We start from the raw sequence: 25,240 nt of genomic DNA on the forward strand, positions 1-25,240 counted from the left end.
TTAGGTACAACCTAAGACAATGACTCAACACGCAAAAAGGTTTTCCAGTTTAAAAGATACAAAATCCTGAAATGTGCACACTGGTGAAGAACGCAGAGTCCACTGTCTAAGTGTATCACATGTATCACAGTCCTCCATTTTTCAAAGATCAGAAAAATTGGCAAACCATTTAGGGGTCCTGGAGGATCCCAGATTGTAGGTGTTTATAGATACAGGGACAGGACCCGGTTTTCCTTGCCACATCTCACCCCAAGGCATCTACAGTACCCCCACAGGACAACCCTCTATGCTCATGAAATAACCAGAGGCCAGAGTCTCTCAGCTTTAATGCCTTAAAATTACATGCATGGTTTGTGTATATGTGCAGTTTGAGGGGTAGCATCGCTAAAGCCTTTAATTCCACAAAGGTTCAGAACCAGGCCACAAGATCCTGAGTCAGTCCAGTGAGTTCCTCGGTCAGTTGCTGTGGTAACTGCAACAGGCGGTCCCTTCAGAGATAAGGCTGTTGGTTAACACATCTCACAGTGAGTCCAAGGATGTCATCACCAAGGCACAGAGTTTTGAATCAGAGGCCTGACATTCAGTTAGCAAGAACCCCACTAGGAGGAGAGTGCAGACTACAGAGTCTGCAGCTCAGGAAGTCAGCAGCTCCTCTCCACCCACGATATGAGGAAGAACTGTCTCCAGGGTGACAGAAAGAATGTGCTGGATTCTAGGAGTTTGTCCAGCTGATTCAAGGATGCTGCATTCCAGACAGAAGATCAGAAAGGAGATCCAGGGGGCCTGGCTCCACAGCCTGGCTCGGTCACTTTATCTGGTGCACCTTTCTTCCCCGGAGATAATTTCTACAAAAAGGAGAGGATCCCACACAAACCAAAAATGCTGGTGTCAGGGCTTTTACAAAGTACCTGCAGTGAACACAAGAGAGAGGGGTTAATTGAATTGCAATCTTAATCATCCATGGACCTTCCCAACATTCAAAATGAACTTTTGGATGTGAGTCAACACTAAAATGCAAGTTTAGCACATTTATTTGTTTGGTTGTTTATAAATCTGGCAAATTAGCATGACCTCGCCCTCTTATAACCTAGCCAGAACCTTTGGGCCAGTCCTCTAGTGTTGAAAGTCGATGGCTAAACATGACATAAAACTACAAGGACATGCTTTCATTCATTCATTCAGTAGTGACTATCCAGGGTAAGCCAGGCACGTGCTGTAAATAGACAAAAAACCAAAACCACTCTCCCTGCTCTCAAGCCCTGGAGGGAAGGAGATAATCAATTCACAACAGCAAGGCACGACTGCAGAAACACTGGGAATATAGCATTAGCCCAAGTGGTATGGTTCCTTCTGTGGGAAAGGGGAATCAGAAAAGGCCTCCTGGAAATGTCATATCTGAGCTTGACTTTAATTTGGAAAAGGGGTCATGACGGGCGTGGGGGAATAGGCAGTGCAGGTCACCAGAATATTTGCTGTTGGGCATAAAGCAAATGGAGTAGGGCAGGTTGGAGAAACGGGCAAGGCCTGGGCCTCCCAGGTGGAGGGTTGTTAGCACTACCCAATGTGCTTAGATTTGGACAGAGGAGCCTGCATCTTAGCTCCACCCAGTCCAGGGTCTGAAGTTGCTGGAAACCTGTCCTGGATAGCGTCTTGCCTAGACCAGTCATTTATAAAGCAAATTTTACCTAAACAAACACCCTCTGTGGCTCCACACACCACTGTCAGAATAAAGGTCATGTTCTTTAGGCAGAACATTCAAGGGCTTCACAAATGGCCTTAACTTAGCTTTCCAGCCTCATTTCCCACCACACCCAACCACCTTCATTCCCATAACACAGTAGCCTAAATGCAAGAACATTTGTTTTGCTCAAAGCTCAGGGTAAAGTAGTCCAAGAGTCAACTTATACATCTACTGAGGGCAGTCTTAAAATTTTTTTTTTCTTTATTGATCTTGAGAGAGAAACATTGATGAGAGAGAACATCGACTGGCTGCCTCCTGCATGTCCCCACTGGGAATTGGGCCCACAACCTGGGCATGTGCCCTGACCGGGATCAAACTGATGACCTCCTGGTGCATGGGTCGATGCTCAACCACTGAGCCCCACCAGAGAGGCGAGGGCAGTCTTTATAGTCCAGGATCACCCCAAACCAGAAGAAACTGACAACTGCCAAATCCAGCTGGCTGCTATTGCTATGAATGAAGGCGCTTTCTGAGAGCAAGAGCACCCTTTCGAGTTTACAAAAGGAATTTGTCTCCTACTCCCTCACCTGCTCTCAAATACCTGCGAAATATGTGGGAAGAGTCGTCATTCCCATTCTAGAGACGAGGAAATTGCCTGAGAGGCAGTGTGTGCTTCGAGTCACACAGCCAGGGAATGATGGTGTCTGACCTCAAGAGCCAATGCTCGTTCCATCCCAGCTGTCTTCGGGTACAAACACCAGGAGCTTTTCCCTCCTCAGACCAGTCCCATTCACTTCTCCCAGGCTGAAGGGGCAATGAGCTGTCATCACACTGCCACCTGTTTGGCAAATGACTGGGCCAGTCTCCATGGCTGCCATCTCACAGTTTTGTGTCCAGGGCAGAGGGCAGGAAGTGTGAGGCAATTAGCAGTGGACGGAGAACCTGGCCGCATCCCTGAGGGTGGGTGAGCATCTTTCCTGTTCTCAGCCCCATGAAGTGACTCACCTGGGGTGCTGTAGCACCTGCAGCAGGGTGCTCTTGGGAGGCACCCGGTACAGTTCTGCCCTGTCCTCGTCCTCAAAGTAGACCTGCAAGATTAACGGGGGAGCAGGAGTGAGATGCAAACAAACGGCTGCAGCAGCACCAGGCATGTGGAGGCCAAGTCCAGGGAAAAGTTAGAGAGAAGGTGACTGTTGTTAGCTGGATGTCTCCCGTACAGAGTTACAGAATATAAAGCACTCAGTCCTCCCCCAGGATACTAAGAAAGGTATCATCAGCTCCATTTTCCAAAGACACAACCAGACTCAAAGAAGGGAAGTGACTCACCCGTGAAACCCAATCAGTAAACAGAGGAGCTAAGACTCATATGAGGTACCTAAAGTAGTCAAGTTAATAGAGACAAAGTAAAATGGTGGTTTCTAGGGGCTTGAGGAGGGAAGAAATAGGGAGTTAGTACTTAATGGGTACAGAGTTTCAGTTTAGGATGATGAAAATGGAGATGGAGTCCTGGCTAGTTTCTCAGTGGTTAGAGCATCGGCCCTCGAAATGAAGGGTTGCAGGTTCGATTCTGGTCAAGGGCATGTACCTGGGTTGCAGGTTCGATCCCTGGCCAGCCCCAGTCAAGGTCATGCAGGAGGCAACCAACTGATGTGTCTCTCACATCGATGTTTCTCTCTTCCTCTCTCCCTTCCACTCTATCTAAAAATCAATGGAAAAATATTCTCAGGTGAATTAAAAAAAGAAGATGACCCTGGCCGGTTTGGCTCAGCAGTTAGAGCATCTGCCTGCGGTCCAGAGAGACCCGGGTTCGGATCCCGCTAAGGGCACATACCTCGGTTGCAGTTTGTCCCTGGCCCTGGTTGGTCGTGCGGGTGGCAGCCACTCAATGTGTCCCTTTCATGTCGATGTTTCTCTCTCTCTCTCTCTTCCCCTCTCTCCCTCCCACTCTATCTGAACAAAAACTGGAAAAATGTCCTCAGATGAGGATAAAAAAAGAAGATGGATAGTGGCAAGGGTTGTGTAATAATGTGAATGTACTTAATGCTACTGAACTATAATTAATAATAATTACATATATAATAACTATAATTAAAAATTTATATTTTATGGTAAATATACAGAACATAAAATGGTAAATCTTATATTCAGTATATTTTACCATAATTTTTTTTAAAGCAATGAAACCCCAGCCCCCTCACCTCAAAATATTCCACAGAAGAACAAAATAAAATTTCTCTTACCTCTAAATTATCAGGGCAATATTTGTGCTCCAAGTCCCAAGAGGGTCTTTCACCAAACATCACCATTATATGATCGATAAACCTAAGGATATAACATGTCATTTCTGGATATCAATAACTTATGATCTACTTCCCCACATTACAGTCTCTAGACACCAAATCACAGCGATATCGAGAATGTATAAAACATGAAATGCAGATGTAAGCCATTTTGATAACAGTGCCCAAAATGTGTACGTGTATCACTTGTCCTATTATGATAGTCATTTTCTTTCATTTGTTTTCTTTAAATTAATTTAAAGTAATTTTTCTTTACATTTAAGCCTGACTCATGCTTAAAAACATTCCTCATGTTTGGCCACATTCTAAGCATTAACCCTAGGAAATCACATGTTAAAACTGCTAGTTATAGTTTTCCTAATAAATATATACTTAAATCACTATGCATACTACCTACAATGATTCCGTATCCCACCAGATATGTACAAACATTGTACTGTGGCATTCCACTTACTAGCCCCATCAGTACAATGGTGAGAATGTGTCTTTCACTGCAAAGCTAGTTAGCAAAGGGAGGAATCAGCTATAGAGACTATGCCAAACCCAGACTGAAACCTTCTACACTGTTCTCTTCTCTCAATCAAAAATCCACCGTCCCTCCTGCAGAGACAACAGGAAATGAGCATGCAAGCAGGAGCAGAGGGTTCCTGGGCAAGTAAGTACCTGGAGTCCTCATGAAAAGCAGAGATGAAGTCCGATTGGGCATACTCCGGGTACAGAAAGAGCACAGGCCAGCTTAGTCTGCCCTGGTCATCTACACTCAGCCTGGCTCCATACGGGTTCTCAAAGCTGAGCCCATCCAAGAGTTCACTTAGACCTTCTGAGGCTGAGTCTTCATCCTCACTGGCAGCTTCAGAGACTAGCCTGATGTTCCTAGCCTGGGGTAAAGACAGAAATATACAGAAACCTTATTGTTTAAAAGGATGCAAACCCATTTCACTAAAATAGGGAAACCACAACACTGCAAGATTCCTGATTCATCTTCATTATGCCTGAGGACTAGCACATAGTAGGCATCACTTGTTTAACTCAACTTCCCTGGACATCTACCACAACAGAGACAAGCTAAGGCCCGGCTGGTGTGGCTCAGTGGTTGAGTGTCAACCCATGTACCAAGAGGTCGCCGATTCGATTCCCGGTCAGGGCACATGCCCAGGTTGTGGGCCAGATCCCCAGTGGGGGGCATGCAGAAGGCAGCCAATCCATGTTCTCTCTCATCAATGTTTCTATCTCTCCCTTCTCTCTCTAAAAAAAAACAATAGAGAAAAAAATGTTTAATAAAAAAAGAGATGAGCTAGGCATAGTTCCCACCCTCAAGACCCTGTTCATGGTCTAAAGGGGAGATAGCTATGGAAATAAGTACAATATACGGTTAAGAAGTAAAGCTGTGGAACTCAGCTGTGAATAATTAATTCAGTCTGAGGGCTGGAGGTGGCTGGGAAATGGTAGGCCTTAAATACTTTGAAAGGCAGAGAAGTAGGGGTGGGAGAAAGTGGAAGGGCATTCCACCCCAAGGAACAGCCTATGTGCAAAGGCACAGAAAAGATCACTTCTGGTCAAGATGGCGGTGTAGGTGAATGCAGTACTCACCTCCTCCCACAACCACATCAAAATTACAACTAAACTACAGAACAACCATCATTCAGAACTGCCTGAAATCTAGTTGAATGGAAGTCCCACAACTACGAAATTAAAGAAGCCACACTGAGACTGGTAGGAGGGGCTGAGGCACAGATGAGCTGGACCCACACCCATGTGTGGAGGATACCTTGGCTGTGAAGGTCCTCCCTGAGGAGTGAGGAGTCCCTGTCCAACACTAGGCCCCCCAGCTCAGGGTCCAGTACCAGGAAGAGAAGTCCCCATAACTTCTGGCTGTAAAAACCAGCAGGAACTGAGGCTGAGGGAGGATGAGGCTGCTGGAGCCCCAGGCAGTTCTTGCTCAGACTGGCATCCTCCAGGCTCCAGCACTGGGGGAGCAGCTTGAAAGGCACCAGAGACATAAGGGGAAGAACTGAGTTGTTTGGCTTTGGGGCAAGAGCTGGAAGGGCAGCTTTCTCCTGGACAGACTTGCTGTCGGAGGCCGTTTGTTGTTCCTTTGGTGAGCCCTTCCCCTGGGCGGCATACGCCACCAAATCTGGGACTCCAGCAACCTGGCTCACACTATTTGCCCCTCCCTCGTGATTCCCTGAGGCCCTGCCCCAATGAAATTTCAGCCCCACCCAAGCTGTTCCCAGTGGCTTTACCATATGGTTTGGCCTGTCTTGATCCTGCTTCAGATTTTCCTAAAATCTCAAACAAGCAGCATCTGGTCTTAGCGAACCTCATACCTCTCATTAAGTGGCCCCAGGCCTGGCACTAGAAGCAGCCAGCCTTGGTTCACAACTTGGCTTTTCCTGGGCACCTCCAAGCCCAGCACAAGCAGCAGCCATCTGCAGATCACTGTAGCTTATGCCTGGTGGCCCCGGGTAGGACGCAGGCAGTGGCTGGCCTTGCCCCAGAGCCATCACACCCAGTGGAACAGCTTCAGACCACATAGAAACTTCACCACCCAACCACCTCCACAAGTGACACACTCAGTGAGTGGACTCGGGGCACCAGAGCACTGCTGAAGTAAGTCTTGCTCTGTGTGGTGGGCCCCTGCACAGCTGATCATCCAAGGTAGTCAAAGGTTGGTGGATAGTGGACACAGCCAGTTCTTGCAGCTGATCAGCCTTGAGTAAATCCCTGCCATGGATGTGCCAACAGAAATCAAGATTCAATTACAACAGAAGGGTGTACAGTCCACACTAGGGGTGCACCTCAAGGGCCCAGCTGGGGTGATCAGGGAAGCTGTGCCACTGGACCCTATAGGACACCTACTACAATAGGCCACCCTATGAAGCCTAGGAGACATAGCAACTCTACCTAATACATAGAAACAAATACAGGGAAGCAGCCAAAATGAGGAGACAAAAAAAACATGTCCCAAATGAAAGAACAGAATGAAACTCTAGGAAAAGAACTAAACAAAATGGAGATAAGCAATCAATCAGATGCAGAGTTCAAAACACTGGTTATAAGAATGCTCAAGGAACTTAGTGAGAACTTCAAGAGACTTAAGGAGGGGAGGGGGAATCAGTGGGGGGGAAAGGAGAAACATCTGTAACAAAAATTAATTAATAAAAAATAAATAAATTAAAAAAAAAGAGAGAGAGAGAGACTTAAGGAGAACTTCAAGGGACTTAGTGAGAACATCAACAGGATAAAAAAGGACCACTCATAAATGAAGGCTGTACTAACTGAAATAAAGAATAATTTACAGGGAATCAATAGTAGAGTACGTAAAGCCAAGAAGAAAACCATTGATTTGGAGTATAAGGAAGCAAAAATCACCCAATCAGAACAGCAAAAAGAAAAAAGAATCCAAAAAAATGAAGACAGTATAAGGAGCCTCTGGAACAACTTAAAGTATACCAACATTTGCATCATGGCAGTGCCAGAAGGAGAAGAGAGCAAGAAATTGGAAACCTATTTGAAAAAATAATGACAGAAAACTTCCCTAACTTGGTGAAGGAAACAGACATACACGTCCAGGAATGAGGAGACAAAATGAGGAGAAGGAGAATACTAAAATAATATGTCTTTCACTGCAAAGCTAGTTAGCAAAGGTACTGAACCCTGAGCTGGGGGGCCTAGTGTTGGACAGGAACTCCTCACTCTTCAGGGAGGACCTTCACAGCCAAGGTATCCTCTACACATGGGTGTGGGTCCAGCTCATCTGTGCACAGGGTCCAGCTCATGGTCCAGGAAGCAGAGAGTCCCAAACAAGGTGAACCCCAAGAGACCCACAACAAGACAAAGAGAGGATCTTAAAAGCAGTAAGAGAAAAGCAGTTAGTTACCTACAAGAGAGTTCCCATAAGACTGTCAGCTGATTTCTCAAAAGAAACTCTGCAGGCCAGAAGGGAGTGCAAGAAATATTCAGAGTGATGAAAAGCAAGAACCTACAACCAAGATTACTCTATCCTGCAAAGCTATCATTTAGAATCGATGGACATATAAAGAGTTTCCCAGACAAAAAGCTAAAGGAGTTCACCACCACCAAACCAGTATTATACGAAATGTTGAAGGGTCTTCTTGAAGAAAAAGATAAAAAATATGAACAATAAAATGGCAATAAATACATATCTATCAACAACTGAATCTACAAACAAAATGAACAAGCAGAACAGAAACAGACTCATAGATACAGAGAACATTTTGTTGGTTGCCAGATAGGAGGGGGTTTGGGGGAATGGATGAAAAAGATGAAGGAATTAAGAAGTACAAATTGGATGTTAGACTGACAAACCTTAAAGGGAAGTGGGGAGGGAGGGCAGGAAGAAATAAACCAAAGAACTTCTATGCATATATGTATAACCAATGGACACAGACAATAGTGTGGGGAAGGCAGGAGAGGGGTAGGATTGGGGAGGAGGAGGTCAATGGGGGAAAAAAGAGGGACATCTGCAATACATTCAACAATAAAGATAAGTTTTTTAAAAAGCATCTGGGGGGAAAAGATCAGAAAAAACCAAGAGTGAAAAGTGTGGCATGTATAAAAATGGCAAATGCTTCAGTTTAGCCAGGACATGGAATACTAAAAATAATGAACACAGACTTAATCTTGACTATCTTATGGAAATAAGGATACATCTAAGGTCTGAATAATAGAGTTACCTCTTATGTGTGTGGAGATTCTTAAGGCTACAAATGAGGGGAAAATTATATGCAATCAAAATTCCCTTTGATACTATCTCCTAAATCAGGAGTTTAGCATACTTTCCCTTAAATGGTCAGATAAGAAATATTTTAGGCTGTGTGGGTCAAATGGTCTCTGTTGAAGTTAACTACTCAACTCGGGCACTGTAGTGTGAAAACAGCCATAGGTAACATAAAGTAACAGCCAGGGCTGCAGTTTGCTGACCCTTGTTTTAATTAATTGATAAAATATAGTATTTCTTTGTGTATACACTGTCTGTTGTACAGTGAAGATTCTGAGATGCAGAGTTAGACTAAAGGAGAGAACCAACATAAGGTTTGTGTGCAAATGCTTGGGCATTCCAATACTGTACATTTTAGAAAATGATCAAATCCCTCGTTATGAATGGGGATTAGATGGCTAATCGGGAGTATTCCATTTTGTTTAACCTGTTAATGTGTCTTAACAGATTGCTTGTTGTGGGGAGGGACTAGTGGAGTGCATCTTAGTAGTGTGAAGTTCTCAAAGTCAACAAGTCACTTAAAAGGGTGCATAATTTAACTCAAAGAATGAAACCAAGAACCTATCCCACACCTTCACAGCAGGTGTTATCTCACTTGTGAAGACCAAGACCAAGCAAGCCAAGGCTCACCAGGTGACTTGCTCACCAAGTAAAAGCAGGGTTTGGATCAGACTACATTCATTTAAAACACAGTGAAGAGCCCAGCCAGTGTGGCTCAGTGGATTGAGTATCATCCCATGAACTGAGAGGTTCGATTCCCAGTCAGGGCATATGCCCAGGTTTCGGACTCAATCCCCAGTGAGGGGCGTGCAGGAGGCAGCTGATCGATGTGGCTCTCGCACATCCATCGTTCTACCTCCCTCTCCCTTCCTTTCTCTCTAAAAAATCAATAAAAATATAAAATAAAATAAAAATAATAAAACACAGAGTAAAGAGAGGGCAAAGAGGTAGAATTTGTTGCTGTTGTTGCTATAGTTAGAGCAACAACATCCTAAAATCCACTTTCTCAGGATACAGTAGAACACGTGGCTAAGAACAAGGACCTGGCTCTGAAACCTTAGCCGCGTGAGGTTTCTTCATTTCTCTGAGGCCACGTCATCATTCAGCAAAGCAGGAGGAAGAAAACCTACCTCAGAAGGCTGCTGTGAAGAGTAAATGATGCTTAACCCACAGCAACTACTCAGTCCTGAGCCCAACACATGTACACTGTGGGAGAGTGGATTGAACTCAGGGAGTTTGACTCCAGAGCCCCTTCATCACCTGCTTTACCAAAGCAGAAAGAAATAAACAAATTCATTCAGGTAAAGCATCCCAAGAAAGGTTCTGCCAAGGGGCCTCAGGATTCCTGGATTTCGCAAGACCATAAAGGCCTGAAGTTTGAGAACTCACCTTGATGGCCTGGAGTAAAGCCTCATTCCGATTCTGCTCCTTCTTTTCTTTCAATTTTGCTTTCCTTATATCCCTCTGTTCAGTTCGCTGAAAATAAAATTCAGATATATCAGCTCTAGGGAACTTGCTTCCTCTTTTTACCCCAGCCTGCTTCTAAATTACTGCCTCTGGTCTCTATCCAATCCAGGCTCCTAGGTCAAAGGATACCAGTGGCCGAATTCAGTTCAATAAACATTTTAAAATCACATGTCTGGGTGCCAGCACCAGTGGCATCAGAAATTTAAAAATTTACAGTTCTTGAACCCAAGGAGCTCATAGTCCACTGAAGGAGACAGACAAGGTAAAGGTCTGTTATATGTTACCCTGGCGGTGTGAACCAAGTGCTATAAAAACACAGAGGAGGGAGTAATTGATTCTGCCCCTTTGAGGAGGTGGGTTTCCCACCCAATGAAGGAGAAAGAGCACTCTCAGTAGAGGGACTGACATCGCATGGATACCACTACAGGGCATTTTAGCTTCACTGATATGGCTGGGAAAACCCAGGGCAAGAACTTATTAGAGGCTCTGCCTTTTGCACAATTATAATCTATGACAGAAAAGTGCCACCAGTCTACTTAATCTGGCAGAAATTGAATTTAGATTTCCTTTTCCTGCTAATCTACCCACAACCAGTTGATCCTGCAAACTCCTCTGTAAAGGGCCAGAGAGTAAATATTTTAGGCTTTGTAGACCATGTATGGTCTCTGTGACATTGTCTAGTTTTGTTGTTGTTTATAACATTCTTAGTTCACAGAATATGCAAAAAGAGGTCTGGGTTTGGCCTGTGGGTCAGTTTTCTGACCCCTGCTCTAAAATATAGCACCATCCCTCATTCTCCCCACAAAGACTAACACAGATATTTTTGTTTCTTATGACAAAGTCTACTCTTTCAGGGAGACAGTGGTTGATAATTCTTCGTCATTACTTCTCCAATCCAGTCTGCCAAGAAAGCTGCAAAAGTTCTTTCTGCTTTTAGCATGTTTGATTACACTGTCAAGAGTTCCCCACCCATGGATTACCACTAGAATTATGACCAATTCTGCCTTCCTAATTGGGCTACACTTGACCAGTGTCTGGCCCACATTAGCCAGTGATTAAGATGGATGATTAAGTATGACTTAGACTCTGTCTCATGTTTTACTCTGACTTACAGATGCAAGTGTGTGGATATAGTGTCCTGCTGTCTCACCTGAAGTTTGGGGTCTCAGTTGCCCATATAAAGTGGAATAATCACCAGGTCAGGTCAGAGGGACCTTGTACTGTGGTTTGCTGCTCCCTCTTTTTAAATCAACTCTGTTGAGGTATAATTTACTAATTTTTGTGTATAGTTCAACAAGTTTTGACAAATGTATACCCTGAATATTCAATACTATCAAGATAGAGAACATTTCTATCCCCTAGAAGATCCCTCATGTCCCTTTGCAGTCATTCTCCCTTCTATCCCACCACTGATAGGCTTGTTTCTTTTTTCTCTCTTGTTTTAATTTTTTTTTTTTTTTTTTGAGAGAGAGATAGAGAGAGAGGAAGGGAGAGATAGAAACATTGATGTTATAGAAAAATATGGATCAGCTGTCTCCTGCACACCCCCTACTGGGAATCGAGCCCACAACCTGGGCATGTGCCCTGACCAGAAATTGAATCAGGACCTCTCAGTCCATGGGTCGACACTCAATCCACTGAGCCACACTGGCTGGGCAACCATTAACTATTTTAAAATACACATTTCAGTGACATTTAGTATATTCACTATATTGTGCAATCATCACCTCTATATAGTTTCAAGACTTTTCAATACTTAAAACCCCAAGTCCTTTTAGTAGTCAGTCCTCATTTATCACATTCTCCCAACCACTGGCAACCACTAATCTGCTTTCTGTCTCTACAGATTTACCTACATTGAATGTTTCATATGCTATATGGAATCATACAACATGTGGTCTTTCATATCTGGCTTCTTTCTCTTAGCAGTATTTTGTGGTTCATTCACATTGTAGCACATATCAATACTACATTCCATTTTATGCCTGAATAATATTCCCATGTATGGTCATACCACATTTTATTTATCATTTGTTGTTGGGACATTTAGACTGTTTCCACTTTTCAACCACTATGAACAGTGTTGCTATGAACATTCATGTACAAGTATTTGTTTTAAATTCTTTGGGTTATACACCTAGGAGTGAAAGTGTTGGGTTATATGGTAATTCTATAGTTAACTTTTGAGGAATTGTCAACTGTTTTCCATAGTGGCTGTACCATTATACATCTTCTCTAGCAACATAAGAGGGTTTCAATTTCTCCACATTCTCACCAACATTTGTTATTTTCCTTTTTTAAAAAATTACATCTATCCTAGTGGGTGTGAAATAGTATCTCATTGCAGTTTTGATTTGTATTTCCCTAATGACTAATGATATTGAGTATGTTTCATGTGCTTGTTGGCCAATTGTGTATCATCTTTAGAGAAATATCTATTCAAATCCTTTGTCCACTTAAAAATTGGGTTGTCTTTTAATTATTTAGATGTTAAGAGTTCTTTATATATTCTAGATTAAAGTTCCTTAAACAGGTACACAACTTACAAATATTTTTTCCAATTCTGTGGTGGTCTTTTCATTTTCTTTATGTGTCCTTTGAAGCACACACATTTTTACTTTTAATAAAGTTAAATTCACCTATTATTTTCTTTTGTTGCCTGTGTTTTTTGTATCATATCTAAGAAAACAATGCTTAATCTTAGGTTATGAAGATTTATGCCAATGTTTCTTCTAAGAGCTTTATAATTTTAGCTTTTACATTTAGCTATCTGATCCATTTTGAGGTGATTTTTGTATACAGTATGAAGGTCCAAGTTCATTCTTTTGCGTGTGGATACCCAGCTGTCCCTCCCTCATTTATTAACAAGATTATTCCTTCCCCATTGAATGGTCTAGGTACCCTTGTTGACACTGTCTATAAATATGAGGGTTTATTTCTGAGCTCTCATTCTGTTACATTGATCTATATGCCTGTCCTTACATTAGAGCACAGTATCTTGATTATAGCTTTGTAGTAAGATTTGAAATTGGGAAGCGTGAGTCCTCTAACTTTTTGTTTTTCAGGATTTTTTTGAGTATTCTGGGTCCCTTGAGTTTCCATATGAATATTTCTATATGTCAGTATTCTGCAAAGAAGCCAACTGGAATTCTGATATAGGGTGCATTGAATCTGTAGACCAATTTGGGGAGTACTGTCATCTTTACAATATAAGATCTGATCCATGAACATGGAATGTCTTCCCACTTATTTAGGTTTAGATTTCTTTCAACATTTATATTTCCAGATTGTAAGTTTTGTTACTTTGGTTAAATCTGTTCCTAAGTATTTTATTCTTTTTGATGCTACTATAAATGAAATTGTTTTCTTAAGTTCATATTGGGAATGTTCATTAAAACTCTATTGAATACAACTGATTTCTGTATGTTGACATATATCCTACCAGCTTACTGAACTAATTTATTAGTTCCTTTTAGTGAATTCCTTGGGATTTTCTATATATCATTTGCAAATAGAGGTAGTTTTACTTCTCCTCTTATTCATTTTTCTTTTCATTTTAATATTTTTCTTTATTGTTATTGGGGCGGGGGGGACAGAGATAGAAACATTAATGAGAGAGAACATCGATTGGCTGCCTCCTGCATGCCCCCAACTGGGGGTTGGGCCCACAACCTGGACATGTGCCCGGATCGGGAATCAAACCAGTGACCTCTTGGTGCATGGGTCAGTGCTCAACCACTGAGCCACATCGGCCAGGCCCCTCGTTCATTTTTAAAGGGTAGGTTTGCTGGATAGAGACTTCTTGGTTGACAGTCTTTTTCTTTCAGCATTTTGAATGCCATCCCATTGCCTTTTGGCTTCCATGGTTTCTGATGAGATAACAGCTTTTAATTTTTTTGAGGATCTCTTATGTGTGAAAAGTCACTTCTCTCTTAATGCTTTTAAGATTCTCATCTTTAACTTTCAACAATTTATAATGTGTCTGAGTACAGATTTCTTTAAGTATATCCTACTTGGCTTGTTAAACTTCTTGGGAGGGTAGATTGCTGTTTTTCATCAAATCTGGGACATTTTCAGATCTTTTTTCCACAAATATTCTTTTGCCCCTTTCTCTCCTCTCCTGAAACTCCCATTATGCCTAAGATAATATGCCTGATGACATCCCACAGGTATCTTGGTCTCTCTTCACCTTTCTTTACTATTTTTCTTTCTGTCCTTGTACTGGGTGATCATAAATTACCTATCTTCAAAGTTCTGCTGTTCAGCCCCTTAGTGAATTTGTCATTTCAGTTACTGTACTTTTAAACTACAGCATTTTTATTTGGTTCTTTTTATAGTGTTTCTTTATTGATTGTCTCCATTTGGTGAGACATCAGTCTCATATTCTTTTTAGTTCTTTAGGCATCGTTTCCTTTCCTTCTTAAAATATACTTACAATAGCTGGTTTAAAGTCTTTGTCTTGTAAGTCCCATGTCTGGGCTTCCTTAGGGATAGTTTCTCTTGATTTTTTTTTCCTTCTGTGTATGGATTTTCTTCTTTACACAGCTTGTAATTTTTTGTTGAAAACTGGACTTTAAATACAATGTGGCAACTCTAGAAATCAGATTCTGTCTCCCTCTCTCCAGTGTTTGTTTTGCTGCTGATACTGTTTGTTTAGTGACTTTTCTGAATTCTGTAAAGCCAGTATTCTCTGTTGTATGTGACCACTAAAATCTCCAATCTGTTAGCTCACAGGTCAGCTAATGACTTGGCAGATTTCCCTAAATACCTGAAGCCAAAAAGTCTCCCAGTCTTTGACAAGAGACTCAATATGTGCATGTTGGGGCACACTTCCAATTCTCACCCAAGCAGTTTATAATTCAGCCTTAACCTTCTCTTCCTGCTTGCACAGAGCCTCCAAATCAGCCAGAGAAGAGAGGTTAGGGCCTTGATAGATCTTTACTGAGCACATTCATGGCCCTAGACACACATGTGACCTTCTAGAGTTCCAGGAATCTGTTAGAGCTTTACAAATCTCTTACAGATTCTCATTCCCCAGCTTTTCCTTTTAAGTTTTCTGATAAACCTATTGTTTACACCAACTGCCTCAGGCAGCTACAATCTTAACTGCTTCTAATTGTTTTTGACAAATGTTCTCCCACAACCACCACCCCTATACCCAGCCAGACTATGACAGTCTTATGCCATTTCTTATTTATTCAAATCATAATAGCCACAGATTTATCTAGTCCTCACTATGTCTAAGAAATGTGCTAAGTGTACACATGAACACACACACACACACACATATATTCTCATTTAATTTTCATAATATATAAACTTTGAGGTATATATTATGTTCACTGTTTTCAAAGAGGGGACTGGGTTTCAGAAATATCAGAAACTTACCCAAGGTTAAACAGTTCTGCTTTCTTTTGTCTGGAATGCCCCTCCCACCCCCACCTCCAACCATGTAAACTCTTGCTCAGTCTTAAAGAGATCAGACTCAGGCATCACCCCTTTCAGCAAACCTTCTCTGCTATCCCCATGTCTACCATGCTCTTGGCCAAGACAAAGTTAGATACCCCTACTACTATATATTCTTGCTTGCTTCTACCACACTATAACTATCTACTTACTTATTTGTTTACTTGTCTGTGTCCTCCAGCATTCCAATGGTTAGGGCTGGTTTGGGGTTTTTATTTTATTTTGTTTGTTTTTTATATAATACAGTGAATGTGTACAGGCAATATTACCATTGAACTAAACACTTGGAATTTCACAGAATGAAACAAACATAAATTACTCATTTGTTAATGGTTACTATCCACTAGGTACATATGAGGTTGCAGAATATCAGTCTTATAGACATTTGAGTAGACAACATCAGCGTGAAACATAAATCTCACACAAGATGTAATCAAAAGGTATTCAAACAAATTATCCTATCAAACTTTCTGTAGTAACATTAACTTAATGGAGTATTGTCTTAGCAACAGTGATGGTATGCAGATATATGCATGCCATTACAAACATGACGCACTAAACAGAACATATTGAGGTCAAAGCCTTTCTGCAGAAAGGGATTTAATTGACATTCTTTCAACTATAGTGTATAAACAGATAAAAATAGTTCTATCATAAAAAACAGTACTTAACAACATAGCTTTAAAATAAAAATACTTTAAAAATAAGTTCGATGAGATTAAATTTAGTTTTGAAGACTCTTTGGAGTGAAATATATATTTATTGCTTCTGGTTTTCCTACATTTTCCCAACATTAACTCCTACTTTCACCCTGTTCCAGTCTATTATTAATGAAGTGTGCAAAACACTGCCTGTAGCAATTTCAACCAGGCTTAATCTCCTGCCAAGTCAGGGAGAAGGTTAAGACATTCTCACCAAATTATTTCTCTTTCCAGAGGTATACTCCCTTTATATAACAGGGAGTTAGGTAGAAAAACTACCATAAGTCTTGGAAATGCAATTTTTAAATACAGATTCTATAGTAAGTAGGGAAATATTTTAAAGGCAAACACCCCTTCCCCATAGCAGTTTATTTTTCAAAATGGGTTTTCATGTATTCATGTTATCAAGAATTATCATTTTTTCTATAAGTGAATGTAATGAAACACTGGCCTTACGCTTAGCACACTGCATACTTCTCTACATTAAAATTCACACTAGTAACAAAAATCATAGTATGCATTAAAGCATTTCAGCAACATAATGAAAGTAGATCCTTTATTTTTTCTGAGAGAACACCTGAGTATTAAGTATTTTTAGATACATAGAGGTATAATCTGACACAAAAAATCAATATGGATTTAGTCTGCTAGTATGTTTGACTACTGAAATTTTGCTAATTTGCTACAAATTAAAGTAGTGGTGGGTATAAAACTTCATATAGGCAATCAATATAAACCTGGCAGTATTTATGTGTAATCCTGTAGCAATTTTAAGGTTTTAGATGGAATGATAGAAGGTTTGGAAGTTTTCTTTGTAGGATTTCAGAGTGTAAAAGATTCTTTTGAAGAGGTGAATGTATCTTCACTCATTAACTTAAAATCAGTCTAGTCATATCTAAATACTTTGTTCAGGAATAAACACTGGGATCTGAAATCAGAATTTATGTTTAATTGAAATGCATTTCTTCCATTATTCATGTTTTGGGACTCCCCTCTCCCTTTTGAAATGATAGAAAACTGTAATGAATTATTTTCAGATTTTAAAAAAGTCACATTTAAAAAAACTTTAAAATCAAATGGACATTTACATGTTATGTAGATTTAATCAGAACAAAGTATTTAATCTATTCTGGTACTTCCACTTGTAAGTAGAGAAGCATGTATCTCCCAGTGTCACCATTCTTACATTTGTTGTTCCAATGTGTTATATTATCCACAGCTAACAAGGCTTTCACACAGCAGTAAGTAAACCCTTATCAAATTATTCTGTACTATAGATAGAAGTATATTTTCAAAGACATACGCCCTTGTACACGATTTACAAATTCTCTCAATTATGATTTTTAAAAGGCAAAATAAATAAAAAGCAGAAAGAAAGGAAATGCTGCTGAGGTTTAAAGGCTTTTTGTTTTATCTTCCCAAACAGATGCTGGTCTTCTCGGTGCTGGAAGCTGGCTAGCCAAGATTGTTTTTCTTCCTTTTACATGGGCTATAAAAGGGATCTGGTTTCAGTTTTTGGTATTACACCACATGTACATCTGAAGGGACTCTGGAAAGGAAGTCAAGTAGTTCATTGTTCTTAATTACACAGGGATGCCAAAGCTTTTTTGTGAATTTATCGATGGCCCAGGCAAGGACAGTGTATCTCTGGAATAAAGTACAGGATGACTGTGAACTCACAGAGGGCTATGATGGCCAGCCAGCTTAAGAATGGGACCGTCCAGTTGAAAGTATTCTTTATCCTTTCACCAAAGGAAGCCACTTCATCTGTGATGTGCTGGACATTGATACATACCTCCTGGATGGCATAGATTTTATTTATAAACCCTTTTTCACCGTTCTTGTCATCTTCTTCTTCCTTGTCCCCTAGCATGTCCTCCACTACTGTATCACATTGCCTGTTATCTTTCCCCAATATTACCAAGTAGTTCCATGTCAACAGTAACAATAAAGCCAGTGGTATCATGTAGACCTCAAAGTTCCAGACAACAAAGAGAAAGTGTGTCTTTCTCCTCCTCCTCCAGCAATTTCTGGTTTCTTTTGTTGGTCTTTTGAAACTCTGCCTCCTTTCTTCTCTTGGTTTAGTTCTCCCTTTTCCAATGTATTCTTATTTTATTGATTCTATTGATCATAATGGTGGTATTGTACATGGCATATAGCGGTAATGTACTCTAGTGGCAGGATACTGTCCAGTTGAGGTCAAGATATTGCAGTGTCTTACTTATTAGGCATTTAAATGTGTTGTGTTTGATGAATGATTACCAATCATTCCATATGTCGAGAGGCTCGCTTTGGGGATGAGAGGGAACAAAAGGAATGATGACAGCAAGGGGAGGGTTGGTTACATCTGGAAGAGTTGGATACCACCTCCCAGTTGGAGGAGTACCTTGCATTGGTCTGGAATACATAAAAGACACATCAGTCTATAACTTATCTTTTGTCTCTAGTGATTTAAACTTAGCCTCCATGAACTTGGCCAAACTATCAATTGCACCTATGACAGAATCAATTCTCTCCAGTAGCTGATCTCTAATTCCTTTGTGTCAGTTAATATATCACTGGTCTCCACTTGACTCGCTTCCAGGTGGCTCTATGTGTTTCTTCCTTTTTATTCTTGACATTTGTAGAGTTAGCTCATCTGTTGACGTTGCTTCCATTCTTGTTTCTGTTTCTGTGACAGCTAGAGATAGACTTTGGGTCAACACTTCTTGTGGTGTGTCATCCAGGAATGCTAGCGGGTCTCTGTAAGTTGGATCTTTTGGTGGACCTGCCTGATGAGAGTTCACTGACCTAGACATCGTGATTGCTGATGGCCTGCCTAGGCAGTTCTGCAAGGGCTCCAACATCTTGGACAGAACTTTTTGGTTTTTGATTTTTGTTTTAAATTTGTTTTTTCTTTATTGATGTTAGAGAGAGCGAGAGAGAGAGAGAGAGAGAGAGAGAGAGAGAGAGAGAGAGAAATAGCGATGAGAGAGAACATCGATCAGCTGCCTCCTGCATGCCCCCCATGGAGATTTGGCCCATAACCTGGGCATATGCCCTGAGTGGGAATCGAACCGGTGACCTTTTGGTGCATGGGTCTATGCTCAACCACTGAGCCACACCAGCCAGGCGTGACTTTAATTTTAAAGAAGAAAAAGATTACAATGACCAAAAAGACATAATCTGGGGAATGCTAATTCATCAATGCTAATTAAATGCCAAGTAGCTACTGATTTACCACCAACCTTCAGTTTGTCTGCTTTAACCCTCATTTCCAGAAGCTTCTTCTCTTTGGCATCTATCTGCAGCCCCTCATCGCACCAGTTCACAGCCTCAGCAAAGTTTTTCAGTTCCAGATGACATAAGGCACCTGCAGAACCCAGAAGCCTTAGGACCATGGACAACATGCATGGCAAGAGCCCCCCTTGAGGAGGAACCTCCACCTCCCCCAGCTACCAGCCAGCATCCTGAAGGGAAAATAGAAAAAGCCCCTTGTATTGCATTCCCAAGACTAGAAGACTAGTTTCTGTATCTTAGATCAGTAAGGTCTCTAGGGCCCTCAGCTCAAAACTCTTATGAGCCTCCCTAGTCTTAAGGATGGAAGGCTACAGATTAGTGGCATAAAAAAAAACACAGGCCTTAGAATCACATAGATCTAGGCTGGAAATATGGCTCTGTCATTTATGAACTAGGCATGAGACAAAGGACTAAGCATCTCAGAGCTTCAGGTTTCTCATCAGCAAGTGAGAAGAATAAAGCCCATCTCAGGTGATTTTTCTAAAAGGAGTCAGAAAGCAGAATCTGCCTCAGCCATTAATGACAGCAGTGGCAAGTCCCAAGTCATTAGGTCTCTCCTAAAACTGTTCTTAATGGCTACCAGCTTAAGCTGCCTCTCCTTTAATCATGCTCATTTTTTTCTAGTTAGCCTCTTTAGGATTTCCACAGAATTTCAAAATATTAGAACAGTAAGTACTTAGATATCAACAGAATCCAACTTCATCTTCCAAAGATAAACTGATACTCAGAATGGGTGTCCTGCTAAGGTCAAATGGTAATGTAAAACTGACAATTCAATCAAGGGTTACAGACTTCCAGTCTGAGGCCAATTCCACAGGACTACGCTCAATTTACTTTCCAATCTTTGTTCAGTACCTTCTTTCCCTATGAGGAACATGGATCTACTTACCACCCCCCAATCATAAATATCTAAATAAGCATAACTTTGATAAAACATTTTAAGTTGGTCAATGGGGATAAAGAAAAAATTAATATTTGAGGAATAAATTAAAGTTTGCAAAGCACCTTTAAGCTTCTCAAAAAAAAAAAAAAGGTTAAGTATAAAAACTAATAAAAGCACTATTATTACATAGAAAGGTCAGACTACAGGAGCAAAAATAATCAGGGAATATCTCAGCATCAGAGTTATCAGCAAAGGTCCCCTAACTTACCTTTTAATTAACATTAACATGGCATTTGAAGATCTCACCTTTTAATCAACTAATTTGGAAAAAAATTTGAATGTGGTTTTTGGAACTGCTTTATTTTAATTAATTTTATTCTTTATTAATTTTAAATGAGGAATTTCAATTTCTCTACAAATTCTTGACACAAAGGGTTACATTATTCTTTAGGGGATTCTTTTAAAAATGGCACGTTGCTATTGATAAAGACTAGGAACTTAATATCAAGATAGCAAAAATAAGATGACTTCATTAGTATCTTAGCACCTTAATATCAAAGCTTAAAATGTCTCAACTTTTGGTACCATAAGTGCTAACATTTCCTTAATTAGTATCACGCTATAGCTCTGCAAGACTTACCTCGTACTATTGCTTTGAGGTGGCAGGGTTTTAGCTTTCTGGCAGCCGTCACATCATTGAGAGCGGAACGAAAATTGCCTAATAGAACATCATTTAGTAAAAGAAAGAACAAGTTTTAAGATCAAAGTATTTCCAAAATTTTATGCACAGAGACAAAGACAGTCTTGTACAATCTTGGATAAACATAAATCAGAGCAACTGTTTTTAGAAAAAAATACATGACTGTGCTCATCAAAAGCCTTAGAAATGTTTATAACATCAGGCAACCAATCCACAAAACTATAGATAGCTAGCTTGTAAGCATATGAAAAGATGCTCAACATCACGAATGATTAGAAAAATTGACATGAAATTGGTAAAAGTTATAGATAATATCCAGATATGGGAAAAGGGTACTCTAGTGGTAAATTAAAGAGCAAATTAGCATGCACTTTGTGGGCACATTGTGACCCAAGAATATTCTTCTAAGAATTTATCCCACCTTACAGAGTTGCTGTGAGGTCAAGAGGGATAACAAATGTGAAAGTGCTCGGTAAGCCATACCAGTGACATATTTAAGGACTGGCTCTCACTATTATGCATGTGCTCCTCTGGTGTCCTGCACACACGTTTTCTTCTTGCAAGGTGCTTTTGTCCTTATTGCCCCTATAAATGACGTCCTTTAAGTTCCCTAAGGAGAGGAACTATGTAGCTCTTGTTCAGTGCGGTGCCTAGCACACAGTAAAAGTCAGGTCTTACTCATCTCTGTGATGGCAGTGCCTGGTACAGAGTACTGTCTGATGAATGAAGAAAATGAATTCCTCCAGAAATGATAAGACTGGGTATCTAGTCCAGGTTCTGGCATTAACCAAAAGGTCCCTCTCTGGGCCTATACAAAAAGAAGGTATTGGCTGGCTCAAATAATCTCTAAAGTTCTACACTACTCTTACTTTTTAGAATTTTACAGTGAAACAGGCTGAATGCGAAAACAGTTGGAGCAGATGATGGTTGGGGAGAAACTATGCTCAAATGGTGATGAGTCCCAACAGACTCATCCCAGCTAGACTACAGTACAAGGCTTATTCTCTCCCAGCCCCTCAGAAATCCCTGGGGTCATTCCCAGGCCCTTTCTAAACTCTATGATAAGAAACATGGTTTAAAATGACCAAGCAAATAATCAGTGTTTCTACAGTCATATCTATAGGACAGTAGTGCATGTTAATAAGTGTTACTTGAAGAGGGGGCTTACAAAACTTGAGAAGCGTGGGTTCTTTGCTATAGGTAACCTCAGAGTCCTTAACATACTAATGTGTACTGCAAATCTCCCACAAAAAAAGCAGCACTTTCCAAACTTACTTGTCCAAAGAATATTTTCTTTCAAAAGTCCCACAGAATACTCTTTGAGAAATTCTCCCTTAGATAATGTAGTTTCTCTCACACAAAGATCTCTATTAATCCTTCTATCATTCTTGAGAAGGCCAGAGCGGGGGACAAAAACATTTTTTTGAGGGAACGGAAGCATTTGGGCTAAAAAAAAAATCTCAGATCATACCAAGTCATATATTAAGGTATTTGATGTCACTTATTTGGTTCAGATAGCAAAAATTATGCATTTATCTGGTTTCCCTTTTCACCAAGTCTGCCTGGAAGATCAGTCCATCAGAGCAAACAATCCTAAGTATCTGGGATAAGCAGCTCTTCTTCCTCTGACTCTCTCCACCTCTCCACTAACCATCTTAATGGCTTTATCCTAAGTTAACTCTTTTGAAGGCACCCAATAATGGAATAAATTACCCAGATAATACTGTGCTGCTGCCCGGTTGGTATAAAGAACAACATTCAAATCAGGGTCTGAACATTTCTTCTTTAAGCCTTCAGTATACGAAATCACAGCTTTTTCATAGTCTTTTTCTTTAAAGTAATCATTGCCCTCGTCTTTATAGGTCTTGGCCTGTTCTGCAAAGAAAAGAAGAAATAATCACTATTTCTTATTTTTTTAAACACCCATTAAAAATATTCTAAATAAATCATGCAACAATGAAACATAATAAACCAAACAGAAGAAACCAATATGGAAAGAAAACTCAAAAATTAATACCGTAAAATGGTATTTAACATGGAGAAACAGTCATGTGTACTTACTGCTACAATCAATTCCAAATATTTTACAAGGGAAATTATTAAGTGTTTAGAAAAAAGGAAGCATACAGGGGGGAAAAGGCATACTTAATCTAGCTCTTGAAGAACTTTTGTTTTTTGGTTTTTTTTTTAATCCTCACCCGAGGACATTTTTCCATCTTTTGTACAGATAGAGTGGGAGGGAGAGAGAGGAAGAGAGAGGGAAAGAGAAACATCGATGCGAAAGGGACACATCGAGTGGCTGCCACCCGCACGACCAACCAGGGTCGGGGACAAACTGCAACCGAAGTACGTGCCCTCAGCGGGAACCGAACCCGGGTCTCTCCGGACCGCAGGCCGACGCTCTAACCGCTGAGCCAAACTGGCCAGGGCAGAACTTTTGTTTTTTGAATTACTGAAGAAATGGGAGGAAAAATTATAATTCTGCTTTGCTTATGTTGTTTTATTCCCTGGAATGCAAATTCCCTCCTCACCCTAGTAAGAGCCTACAAAATTGTTAAGATTCAGTTTCAATGTCTGATCCATTGTGAGCCCACTCCTACCTCTGCCTTCAGTGTTCCAACAAAACCTAGAATACAGCTACACGTTAGCACTTATCACACGTTTGTCCTGATTCTTCAGGACAATCTGGCTACCCACTGGGTCATGATCCCTGTATCCCTAATGCCTAGCATTTAGTAGGTATCCAAATAACTGTATGTGGAATAAACAGTAACAAGTTATCTCAGGCTAACTACTACTTGTTATAAATCATAACAACTCACTCCACCTCAATTCAATGGAGACACAAAACAAATGTTACAGTCATGGAAGATACCTTCTGGAGATCGCTCATCATCAAAAATAATTGACTGAAGGCAAGCCAAGTCAGGATTCTCCTTGGGATCAATTTCTGATGGTGCTTTCTTCATAAATAGGGGGATCTTTTCCAATTCCTAGAGATTGTTAAGAGAAGAATGAACTATACGAATAGGATTTGCCACTGAGAAGATCCAATTCCAAGTCTCTACATCAAAGTTTTCTTATGATTTGCAAAACATCAGGATGGGCTATATCACTCCCTAACCAGGCCTCAGTTTCCCATCTGTAAAAAGAGAGCGTAGAGACCTCTAAAGATTCTTTCAGTTATCACATTCTTACAAGAGCGGTAGTGACTATTAACTGGGCGCTCGGTGTTCCGACGCTTGACCACCGTCTCGCTTCACTTCGCGGCAGTCAGGGTAATTGTACAGGTCCGGGAGCCCGCTCAGGGAAGTTAAGTGACCACCCAGCATCCCGGCCGTAAGTGATGGAGTCACAGGTCTGACTCCGAAACCTGGCCTCCTGAATGTGCTGACAGGTTAGGAACACCCTCAAATCCTCGAGGCCGATTTTCAACACGCGAGTAGAAACCACCTATCCGCGGGCAGCGCCTGGGTCCGGGGCTGAGGGAGGCGCCTCGGTGCCAGGAGCCCCACGGGTCCGCAGGACGCCCCCACGTGCGCGGAGCCCACGGGCCCGCCTACCTCTTCCCACCGGTCCTCGTGCAAGCCGCCACGGTAAGGCTGGCTCTGGAACTTTTCCAGGAACGCGTCCATGGCGTCGTCGGAGGCGGCCTCGGGCTCAGGCTGCTCCATGGCAGCGCCTGGGCCCCCGCCACGGTCCCGCGGGCCCGGGATCCCGGCGCCGAGAACCGGACAGCTTCCGGCGGTGCGGGCGCCTTTCCCTAAGTCCTCCGGGCAGCGCCTGCCCCCGCGCCTCTGGTTCCGTGGCACTGGGGGCGTGGCTGACCCGGCTCCAACCATCCCTCCCGACGAGCACCTGCCCCGCCCCGCCCCGCCCCGCCCTCCCCTCTGCGGTGCCGCAGCCCCGCCTCCCGAATGCTTTTGAGGGTTTGTGTACACCCAGCTCCCAACCTTGCCTCACTAACTTCATTCGCTCCTTTGTTCAGCTGGTTGACACATTTCCTAAGCTCCTTCTGGGTT

The 25,240-nt window shown here is 41.5% G+C and overlaps 1 protein-coding gene across 2 annotated transcripts; it reads right to left on the bottom strand.

The window, feature by feature from the left end:
- On the bottom strand, nt 1–24,929 carry TTC4 (tetratricopeptide repeat domain 4). 2 transcript variants are annotated; one of them, XM_036256932.1, is made up of 10 exons: nt 24,782–24,929; nt 24,094–24,211; nt 22,932–23,093; nt 21,159–21,236; nt 19,584–19,708; nt 10,112–10,198; nt 4,645–4,859; nt 3,922–4,003; nt 2,687–2,769; nt 2–908 (listed from the first exon to the last, which is right to left on the bottom strand). In XM_036256932.1, the coding sequence occupies exons 1-10, from the start codon at nt 24,890–24,892 to the stop codon at nt 806–808; spliced, it is 1,164 nt and encodes a 387-aa protein (XP_036112825.1). In that variant the 5' UTR covers nt 24,893–24,929; the 3' UTR covers nt 2–805. The 2 variants fall into 2 exon arrangements, with proteins under 2 accessions (XP_036112826.1, XP_036112825.1); XM_036256933.1 differs by lacking the exon at nt 24,782–24,929 and having other exon boundaries at nt 1–908; nt 22,932–23,088; nt 24,094–24,207.
- Nucleotides 24,930–25,240: the final 311 nt, after the last annotated feature.

This window comes from Molossus molossus, unplaced genomic scaffold (assembly GCF_014108415.1).
Source record: "Molossus molossus isolate mMolMol1 unplaced genomic scaffold, mMolMol1.p scaffold_m16_p_12, whole genome shotgun sequence".
Taxonomy (NCBI): Eukaryota; Metazoa; Chordata; class Mammalia; order Chiroptera; family Molossidae; genus Molossus; species Molossus molossus.

What these genes read in the sequence shown, in the direction of transcription:
- TTC4 (XM_036256932.1), bottom strand. Translation starts at nt 24,892, where the DNA reads ATGGAGCAGCCTGAGCCCGAGGCCGCCTCCGACGACGCCATGGACGCG. An exon ending in ACGAGGACCGGTGGGAAGAG is followed by an intron (nt 24,212 to 24,781) that starts GTAGGCGGGCCC and finishes AACAATCTCTAG; the next exon opens with GAATTGGAAAAGATCCCCCT. An exon ending in CCTCAAAGCAATAGTACGAG is followed by an intron (nt 19,709 to 21,158) that starts GTAAGTCTTGCA and finishes TGGGTTCTGCAG; the next exon opens with GTGCCTTATGTCATCTGGAA.